General features: G+C 39.4%; 1 protein-coding gene across 1 annotated transcript; it reads right to left on the minus strand.

Annotated features, from left to right (window-relative positions):
* Positions 1–4,338: 4,338 nt before the first annotated feature.
* Positions 4,339–9,513, minus strand: LOC103309243. The gene has a single exon (XM_008184189.1). It carries the CDS (start codon positions 9,511–9,513, stop codon positions 4,339–4,341), a length of 5,175 nt encoding a protein of 1,724 aa, XP_008182411.1.
* Between the last annotated feature and the right edge of the window lie 1,682 nt (positions 9,514–11,195).

Genomic DNA, 11,195 nt, shown 5'->3' on the forward strand with positions numbered 1-11,195 from the left:
TGTTCCACTTTTATAGTTAAGGATTGGAAATTTAAAACAAGGTTCCACGTAAATAGGTTATATATAAATATAAATTACGCTATATTCACAATAATATCATCAAATATAAGTCCTTGGTAATATCATAGGCTGACTGACCGTCGTCGCGCAGAATCGTTTTTCTTATACAATAATATTATATCATTGAATTCAAATTAATCAAATTTAACACCATCCATTACAGTGACCCACTTGTAACCTACTGTACAATGTACAGCTGAATGATATTCACTTTCCCACTTTTTTTATTATTAATATTATAATAATAAAGGTTTTACTGCTAAAATAATTCAAAATGTATTTATTATTTTAAGGAATATATAGTTTTTTATTGAGAAGGATTTTACTTCGGAAGTTGGATTATTGGTGTGTTGGAAATTATAGGTTAAGATTATACCTCTGCTCCACCAGAAATTGGATACAATTTACTTCACTGTATATAGGTAAGATCTATGGGTTGAACTAATATTACTTGTACACGCGATAGGTATAGGTACAAATTTGTCTCAGTTAACGTGGTCGCGAATCGACGTATCTATTTGAAATAGTAATTCTTTAGAGTTTCGTTGAATATTATTGTCGAATTTCAAGCTTTAAAAATTGCCCTGGGTTAAAAATTGAAATAAAATTACCAATTTGTAAACACCGTTTTAGTTAACACTGTCATCAAACGACACATTTTTAAAACGTATTTATAAATGAGATCATATTATTGAAATTAATGAACTTACCTAATACAAAAAACACATTGCATAATTTAACCAGCCTCATATTATATTTAAACAATAAATGTTTGAATTAACAAAGAAAAAACTAAAGGGATAAGGCATTAAATTGGTTCTCATAAGAACCTACATAAAGTCTGCGGGTATTTTTTATTCGTCAAAAACATGAATCCAATGGTTTTTTTTGAATAATTTTTCTAGCTGCGTGTTTTTAAAAACCAAACTTAAATATTAATATTTCGGCAATACATAAATACTGTTCATAAGAGGAATTTGTTGCAGACTCCTTCTTAGAAACGTACAAAGTATAGTCAATTTTTGTTCGATAGTTTCAATAGTGTGCTGCAGGTTTTTATATTAAAGTGAGTTAACCTATTATCAAACATTGAAACATTAAGGTAAGATAACATTATCTGTGCTCAAGTGTCGGCGATTTTTTCGATGTTTAATAAAAGCCAACGCTTAATCACAGATAAAGTACTAGAATTTTAATTATTTAATAAATGTTCACAATAAAATATGATTGATTTTTGGAATTTTTAAATATTTTATTTGAACACCATATTTCGTGTACTTGATACTTGTACTAGATTTTTTGTACCACTTTACGACCACCTGTGACGATACAAATTATAAACTTTCATTTTTCAAATAAGAACCCCTCTTTTTCATTATACTGAAGGTATTTTTGTTAAGAAACTTTATATATCCAAATCAAAATTCGAATGTGTAATTTTTGAGTACCTACCTATATTATATTACTTTTTGTATACTAAGCCACTATAAGAATAATATTGTGAGTTATTAGATAATTTGAAAATGTTGGTAATAAGTAATTACTGTTGATGTGTCAATATAAATAATTTGTAAAATTGGTTCAAGTACCTATAATACCTATAATAAAAACTACACCTAATATAGTAATATATGACATACCTAGTATAAGTTATGTTTTCGTACAACCATTTTTTTTATTTTTATGATCATTTAGGTTTTTTTTTATTAAAAAAGCATAATTATTACAATCGATTATGAAACTTGATGGTAAGAACATTATTATCTGTGTTTTGTTGGAAGTTTTTTTACGATAATTCAGCGTTTAAGTGATTTATAGCGTGTATAATAAATGTAAATTAAAAATGCTCATAACTCACTTAAAAACTGAATTATCCAAAAAAATTTCTAACAAAACACAGATAATGATCGTACCATCAATTTTCATAATAGGTCGATTCACTGTAATTTTTAATCTAACGGCATAAGACTTGAATTTCTGAGCGTAAATTTGGTATGTTACGCTGTTAAATTCGACTTCAATGATAAAATAATAATATCATTGTGCACGAAAACCGATTTTGAGAGGAAACCATGCGTTTCATAATTTTATTGTATAAATAAACAAATTTAAAAATTAAAAAATTTTTTACAAAAATCTAAAATATCTCATTTTTTGATAGCGATAGAATAACTATAGTTGGGAACCTTCTAATAAAATTTCTTATATTAGCTATGAAAAGAAAAATTTGTATGAATTTCTAACTAAAAAAAAAGTTTACAATATTTAAAAAAAACTATCGTGGCTAAAATAGTTTGAAAAATTTTCCATGTATGAAAACTGCAAATATAAAAATTTGGTGAACATTTCATGAGTCTGCGGTTATTTGTTTTGGAAGTACATCAAAATATCAATAACCGATCAATTATTTACCACTATAAATATTAAATATCGTAAAATATATAAGTTTAAACCTTAATGCGTTTCGTTTAAGTAATTTTTTTTTTTTGTTATATTTTCTATTAAAGTTTTTAATCATAGGTATAAAAAGAACAACTTTCATGAATTTCTAAACTGAAAAATAATTTACAACATTTCAGTTGCTCCAATAGAGAGTCAAAATTGTTTGAAAATATTACCATATTCGGAAAATAGTTATTGTAACATTTGGTGAAAATTTCAAGCATCTAGTATTATTCGTTTTTGAATAACAATAAAATTGATTGATTAAAATTCGTTAATTTAAAGATGAATAAAAAAAAATTTAAGTTACTTTCCAGTAAGCTTTTTTTTTTTTGTTTAAGGTAGGATTGTAGGAACAGTTGTGGGGAGGCATATATCAACATTTCTAACGTTAACTATGAAAAGAAAACTGTTATGTATTTCTAACTGAAAAAAAGTTCTAATATTATTTAACGTTGATTAGTGATTTTATATCTTTAGTCTAAAGGATATACCTATATGTCGGTGGAAGACATAAGCGCCAAGATGAGATAAGAAAAAAAAACTCAGATCGTACAAAAGCGCCAAAATCATATCGTACATAAGCGCCAAAATCCTAGGTACCTGTGTTTCGCCGTTACCGATCCTACGGGTGTAGCGGTTAGCGGCAACGACTATCGGGGATGTAACTGGTAAAATAGGTTAACTGTGTACCCAAGGCAATTTATAAAATGAATGATATCAATGCGTATGTTCAGATACGGGCACAATGTACCACAAAACAAATATAATTACAAAAATTCATATTAACATACGTGTACAGGGGGTATGATCATACCTAACAGAGAATAATAATATTTTTATTGAAAATAGTTCTTATCTGGAATCGACGGCGGCGGCGGCGATCAGCTGTTGCTCGAGTCCCGGCGGCGGCTAGGCCACGGCACGGCGGGGCGCGGAGGGTCCCGCGACGTTGGTTCGGTGGAAGTGGAACGCCCGGATAGTGGCGATTCGAGAATAAGTACGCAGCGAAGTAACGGCGTTCCGTTGCGCAACGATCGGCGGTAAACCACCAGGGCCGAAATAAACGGTTAGGCCACAACGGAATGACGTAATCGTGTAAAGCAAACTGTCTTGAAAAACATGAAACACTTGACGATAGCACGACAGGTGACGCGTGTACAATTCACGCGACACAATAATGAGTGCGGGAGACGACAACGTTAATAAAGACGATAGCGTAGGTAATAGGCACACACTCAGAACGCGCGACTTATAGGTTATTTGTCCGGCGAAAAAACACAGACGACGCAGGTAGGCGTCGTGTCGACCGGCCAGCACAGAGATATGCGTACAACTAGTTGACTGGCGGTGGCGACAAGTCGGCGGTGTCGCGAGTATCAGCGGCGGCGGAGTCCAACGATCGTTGCGACGTTATCTGCAGATAATATTTTATCGACGGCAGTGTTGCTTGCGTAAACATACTCCCCCGTTGGGATGAGCAGCATCACAACTGTTTGGTAAACGTCAAGCTAAGTAGAACGTAGAAATGATGGACGAAGATGTGGATGTGTGACTGAAGCGATCCATGGAGTCCTAATACACATGAAATAAAACATACAGAAAAAAAAAAAAAAGAAAAAATACATTTTTTTTTTTTAAATAACTACAGTAATCAAGATCAACTTGATAAATTATAAAACACATTAAATTACAATAAATAACATACAATAGATAAACTCATCGTGTTTGATAAGGAAGAAAAAAAAAGTTTACAATTTAATTAAGTTTCAGCGATTGTGGCAAAAAAAAAAACAAACAGTACGGTTAATTTATGGAGATTGTAGCAACGGAGAATCACTCCATGGGCAATAACACCAATTTTACCGTCGGCCGTGTAAACTCCCCTTGGGAAGTGAGAACCTTCACCACGCGCACCACCCCATCTTTACCGGGTGCCAGACTGGTTATGCGACCTAAGAGCCAGGATGTGGGGGGGCCCTTGTGGTCTTTTACAACTACCATGTCACCTACATTGAGATTTGTCCCCTGGGACGTCCATTTATTGCGAGTTTGCAATGAGCACAAATATTCGTTGGACCAACGTCTCCAGAAGGATTGATGGCATTGGTGCAACAGCTTCCAACGATGTACCAACGTTGCATGCCCTTCCGGAATATGTACGTCCGGAACAGCAAGTAGCGGTTGCCCAATCAAAAAATGACCTGGCGTTAAATAGTCCAAATCTAATGGTGATGTTGTCATTGGCGTAAGCGGCCTGGAATTAAGAACAGCCTCAATCCGACAAAGAACGGTAGACATTTCCTCCAGGGTGGGGTTATGACAACCCATGACACGCACTAACAACGTTTTGGCGGATCGGACAGCGGCCTCCCATAGGCCTCCAAAGTGCGGGGCGCTAGGAGGATTAAAATGCCACGTGCATTGCGTATGAGCGGAAATCTGGTTGTGGTTATCGGGATGGTTTATCAAATTTCGCAACTGTTTGGCTGCCCCCACAAAATTGGTACCGCAATCAGAATAAATATCAGACGGAAGACCTCTGCGCGCAACAAACCGGTCAAAGGCTGCCAGGAACGCATCCGTGGTTAAATCTAACACAACTTCAAGATGTACTGCCTTCACGGTCATACACACAAACACGGCAATGTAGACCTTGTAGCATCTGGCTTTACGTAATCGGCATTCACGCATTTGGAGAGGGCCAGCATAATCAACTCCAACACGTGAGAAAGGACGACAGGCTTTCACCCGAGATGACGGCAAGTCAGCCATTAACGGATGAGGGCTCTGAGCAATCGAGCGGACACAAATAGTACACAGACTTAACACCTTCCGAATAACCACACGGACCGACATAATCCAGAATTGTCTACCAATCAACGATGTTATCACTCTGGGACCTGAATGACACGTCACAAGATGCCAATGGCGAACAATAAGATGAGATAGATGGGAGTCCTTGGCCAGCAATATGGGGTGTTTTTGAGTTTCTGGGAGTTCAGAGTTTCCCAACCGTCCGTTGATACGGACAACACCGTCCTGATCAAGGAACGGTCTCAGTCTTGCAAATATACGATGCGGTGTGTGTCCGCGTTTCAGTGTCATTTGTAGTTCGGCAAATGACTGGCATTGAGCCAGGCGAACAATGATGACCAATGACTCATCTAACTCCATTCGACTGAGAAATTCATGTGAATAACATTTTTTCTGGCAGCGGCCAGTAAACCGACGAATCCAAGCCACTACGCGTAACATTCTTGTAAAGTTGGAAAAACGGGAATACCACTCAGCACCACCATTTATCTCTACCGCCAGCGATATTGATTTGACTTCCGGCAACATGTTCACTGGTAAAGGAGAAGAGGTCACGTCCCATTCTTCATGTGGCTGTAGTAAAAAATCTGGACCGGACCAATAAAGAGAATGCAATAATAACTCAGATGGCAGCATACCCCGCGAAGCACAATCCGCTGGATTCTTGGCAGACCTGACATAGCCCCAACTACATTGTGGCAGAAGTTGATGCACTTGGTGAACGCGGTTTGAGACAAAGACTTTGAACAATTCATGCGGGTTCACCAGCCAAGATAATACAATTTGTGAGTCCGTCCAAGCGAACATATGTACAACAGAAACTTTTTGTTCGAGGATCTTCTTAATGCGGGACATCCAACGCGCAAGAAGCAAGGCGGCACACAACTCAAGTCTCGGTACGGTTGATGACTTCATGGGCGCCATCTTAGTCTTTGAACCAAGTAGCGAAACGGTGATTGGGTTGTTGGGAGACAGGGTTCTTAAATAAACAACTGCAGCATATCCTCGTTCTGAAGCGTCACAAAACCCACACAAGTGGACCTGACATTGAATATACGTGTTCAAAAACCGTGGAATCCGAACCTCTGACAACATTGGGAGACCGTGAACGAACGCTTGCCAACAATTGTTCAGCTCCTTGGGCAACGGTTCGTCCCAAGTCAAATTTGCCTTCCAAATTTGCTGCATATGGTGTTTGGCCAGGAAAATAACAGGGGCAAGGAAACCAAGGGGGTCGAAGATACGAGCGATGACAGACAAGACAGCTCTTTTAGTCGGTACAGCTTCAGACAATTGTACATCAAACCCAAACGTATCTTGGGAGGATTTCCATTGTAGGCCCAGCACCTTGGTAAGCCCGATATCAGTATCGTTAAACGGGGACGCATCAGTAGCTCGATCGGCAGCGGGCACCGAAGATAGGAGTTGATGGGCATTACTCGACCATTTTTTAAGCTCAAGGCCAGCTCGGGACAACACTTGTTGTAAGTCAGACCGAAGCTTCATTAGACCGTCGACAGTATCTGCTCCAACACAGATGTCATCAACGTATGTTTGGTAGGTTAACGCGTCTAATACGTCAGGTAGCCCTGCACACTCTTGCTCTGCTAAATCCTGCAGCACCCGCAAGGCTAAAAACGGCGCACAATTCAATCCGTAGGTTACAGTGTTGAGCTCGTACTCTTTCAACTCGTCAACCGGTGATGCGCGCCAGAATATGTGTTGGTATGCGCGATATTTTGGTAATACGGATACCTGTCTGTACATTTTGCACACATCAGCCGTGAACGAAAATTGGTGTACTCGAAACCGGAGAAGGATATCAACGATATCCTGTTGCAACTTGGGCCCAGTATGCAGACATTGATTAAGGGAAAGTTTAGACGAGGCAACAGCTGACGCATCAAATACTACCCGAATCTTGCTCGATATGATTGCACCTTTGAAAACAGGGTGGTGAGGGATAAAATAAATTCCTGGAGACGGAGCAACTGACATATGTCCCAAGGACTCGTATTCAAGCATGAACGCCTTATAGGCTTGATATAACATTTCGTCAGACAATAGTTTCCTTTCGAGATTTTGGAAGCGACGTAACGCAACTTGTCGGGATCCAGGAAAGGTTTCAGATTGGTGATTATTCAAGAAAGGAAGTGGTACTACAAACCGGCCATTAGCATCCCGTTCACGTTCAGCCAAGTATATGGCCTCACACTGGCCTGCCTGACTAAATATTTCTGGGGCACTGTCTGGCTCCTCAACTTCCCAGAACCGTTGAACCATGTGTTCTAAAGACACGGTTAGGGATACCAGATTAGAATGAGTCTGATCACAATCCGAGTTGGTTACAGGTCCGATTATAACCCATCCGAACAAAGTGTTGAAAGCGGCGGGTAAGGAATCTTCTAGAACAACTCGTTTCCCATCAAAAATATGTGCGAACACGTCAGCGCCGAGTAACATATCTACCGGAGCAGAACGATCAAATAGTGGATCTGCCAAAGCCAGATGTGAAAATTTGGTTTTCAAGTGAGGAGGTAAATTATGTAATGGCATATCATTGGTGACTTTTGGTAACACCCATGCTCTCACAGGGATGCTGTGATCGTAATTGTATCGAGGGGTGATAAGGCACTCTACGATACCTTCGACTCGGGGAACCTTTACACCAGAAAGACCTGTCAGAGGGACTGTCCACCGGGTACGCTTCAGACCGAGCCGTTCAACACATGAGGTAGAAATAACGCTTACTTGAGACGCTGAATCGATCACGGCCCGGACCATTTGCATGACCCCTGAATGATCACGAACATGCATTTGAGCCGTACCTAACAGAACCGACGTTTGACCGACAGAACCGACCATCGAATTCTGTTCTATAACAGGTTCCTTTATGGGCGATTCAACATTGCGATGTAGAAGCGTATGGTGACGACCTGGACATTTTTTGCATGGTTTGGACACTTTACAACGATTTGACCAATGCAGTGAATTGAGACACCGAAAGCACACTTTTTTGTCTCGAGCAAGTTGATAGCGGTCATCCATAGCTAGGTTCGAAAATGTGGGACATTTACAAGACATATGACTACTAGAGCAAAATAAGCAACTTGACTGACCACTGTCTGAAGGCTTGGACGTTAATAGAGTGACCTTCGACTTCTTATCGTTTTGACGACTTAATACGGTTTTACTCTTATCTGAACTAGTAACTTGACGAGATGGGCCACCAGAGAAACTGACAGCTTCGAGAAGAGACACACGATCCTTAACGTACTTGACCATGTCGGATACACAAGGAAATTCGTTATTATTAATAGCTTCAAAACCCTTTCTAGTGGATATGGGAAGGCAACGAGCCGACAGCGCAAATAATAAGAATTCGCCTAAATCTGGAATGTTCAATGATTTGAGCATGGCTATCTGGTCCGAAAATACCACTAAGAATTCTCTCAATCCCTCTAACGACTCTTGGGATTGTGCAGGAATAGAAAAAACTTTGTCAACGATAAGAGTGGCGAGTTGCCTAGGTTTATCATACTTATCGATCAACGTGGACCATGCGAGATCAAACGTGGCTTCAGATACCACAATGTTTTGAATGGACTGGCGCGCATCGCCCTGTAAACATCCGAGTAGATAATAAAACTTCACTATTTTTGGCAATTCCTCTCGTATGATTTGTATGTTGAACTGATCGCGGAACACGGGCCATCCACAGAGATCACCGCTGTAGGATGGTAGAGGAATTTTTGGCAAACGAACCCCCGATGGTAGACCAGCTATAATAGATGTACTGCCGTCCACGGATCCGGAACGACTACCCTCATTTACAACACTGGATTCCGTAGCCCGAGGGGCTCTATATTTATCCACTACAATTACCACACCCATGTAAGTCGAACGGACTTCGGCCTCGAGTGAAGTAGAATACGTATGCGATTCATCTAGATCCAGTAGAGCTTCTAGTACAGCCGCATTTTGACTAACAAAGGTTTCCCACAGCGAGTCAAGATCCTCAGCAGCTGCTAAAAACTGTGGAATTAAATCGAGAGATTTATCGACCTTTTTCGCCAACTCGGCGATTGAGTTAATTCGAGTAACAGTGCTTTCCCGAGCTACCAAGGCTATAGTTTTAGTTCGTTGTAACACTCTATTGTCACGCGCACTGTCTTGCTCACCCGGATTAACCATAATTACAAAGTTTAGGTATAACAATATTAAACTGGCAAACCACAACAAAAGGGTAGGTACAAGTTAGTAAAATTAATATACGAATAATTTCCCAACGCCGATTAATTATATCACACACCCATTTATTACAATGGGATCATAGACTAATTTTTTTTTAAACTAATTCAACGCACAGATTGGGACTACCTATATACCTAATCGACGGTCGCTGAAGATGGTGAACCCACGCAGTGACACTCCTAAGCAAAACGTTCACATTGAGCATAAATTTCAATATACATGAATATTGATTACAGTTAAATTATAAATTTTTTTATTACACACAGAAAATACTAGTTCGAGTTACTCCCGATGACAACACAATCTAACCACGCTCTGCTACCACTTGTTTCGCCGTTACCGATCCTACGGGTGTAGCGGTTAGCGGCAACGACTATCGGGGATGTAACTGGTAAAATAGGTTAACTGTGTACCCAAGGCAATTTATAAAATGAATGATATCAATGCGTATGTTCAGATACGGGCACAATGTACCACAAAACAAATATAATTACAAAAATTCATATTAACATACGTGTACAGGGGGTATGATCATACCTAACAGAGAATAATAATATTTTTATTGAAAATAGTTCTTATCTGGAATCGACGGCGGCGGCGGCGATCAGCTGTTGCTCGAGTCCCGGCGGCGGCTAGGCCACGGCACGGCGGGGCGCGGAGGGTCCCGCGACGTTGGTTCGGTGGAAGTGGAACGCCCGGATAGTGGCGATTCGAGAATAAGTACGCAGCGAAGTAACGGCGTTCCGTTGCGCAACGATCGGCGGTAAACCACCAGGGCCGAAATAAACGGTTAGGCCACAACGGAATGACGTAATCGTGTAAAGCAAACTGTCTTGAAAAACATGAAACACTTGACGATAGCACGACAGGTGACGCGTGTACAATTCACGCGACACAATAATGAGTGCGGGAGACGACAACGTTAATAAAGACGATAGCGTAGGTAATAGGCACACACTCAGAACGCGCGACTTATAGGTTATTTGTCCGGCGAAAAAACACAGACGACGCAGGTAGGCGTCGTGTCGACCGGCCAGCACAGAGATATGCGTACAACTAGTTGACTGGCGGTGGCGACAAGTCGGCGGTGTCGCGAGTATCAGCGGCGGCGGAGTCCAACGATCGTTGCGACGTTATCTGCAGATAATATTTTATCGACGGCAGTGTTGCTTGCGTAAACAACCTGTGTGCCACGATTAATAGATATTAAATTTAGAACTATATCGTTCAAAAACTCCAAACGTTTAATCTTAATCGACAAATGTTTAATCTGATAAAGAATTGTACAATGGAAGAAATACCAGGATGGTGAAATAAATCGTGTAGAATATGTGAAAAAAGTGAGATTAAAAAATCAACCAATTTATCAAATTTATAATTTATTATTGACATTTTTTTTTTTATAAAATCTCAACCGATATATTCAATTTTTATTGATTTGCATGTATATCATAATTTATGATTTATTAATTTTATAATATAATATAATTTTTATAAGATATATCAATTTTGAAAAAAACTACTTAATATATAAAATATTTATTTTGGCGCAAATGATGTGTAATTTTTGCACCTTTGGCGCTTATGTCATACAGCCCTATACGTATAGTTAATCTACTACT

This window comes from Acyrthosiphon pisum, unplaced genomic scaffold (genome assembly GCF_005508785.2).
Source record: "Acyrthosiphon pisum isolate AL4f unplaced genomic scaffold, pea_aphid_22Mar2018_4r6ur Scaffold_21019;HRSCAF=22807, whole genome shotgun sequence".
Classification (NCBI taxonomy): Eukaryota; Metazoa; Arthropoda; class Insecta; order Hemiptera; family Aphididae; genus Acyrthosiphon; species Acyrthosiphon pisum.

What these genes read in the sequence shown, in the direction of transcription:
- LOC103309243 (XM_008184189.1), bottom strand. Translation starts at nt 9,513, where the DNA reads ATGGTTAATCCGGGTGAGCAAGACAGTGCGCGTGACAATAGAGTGTTA.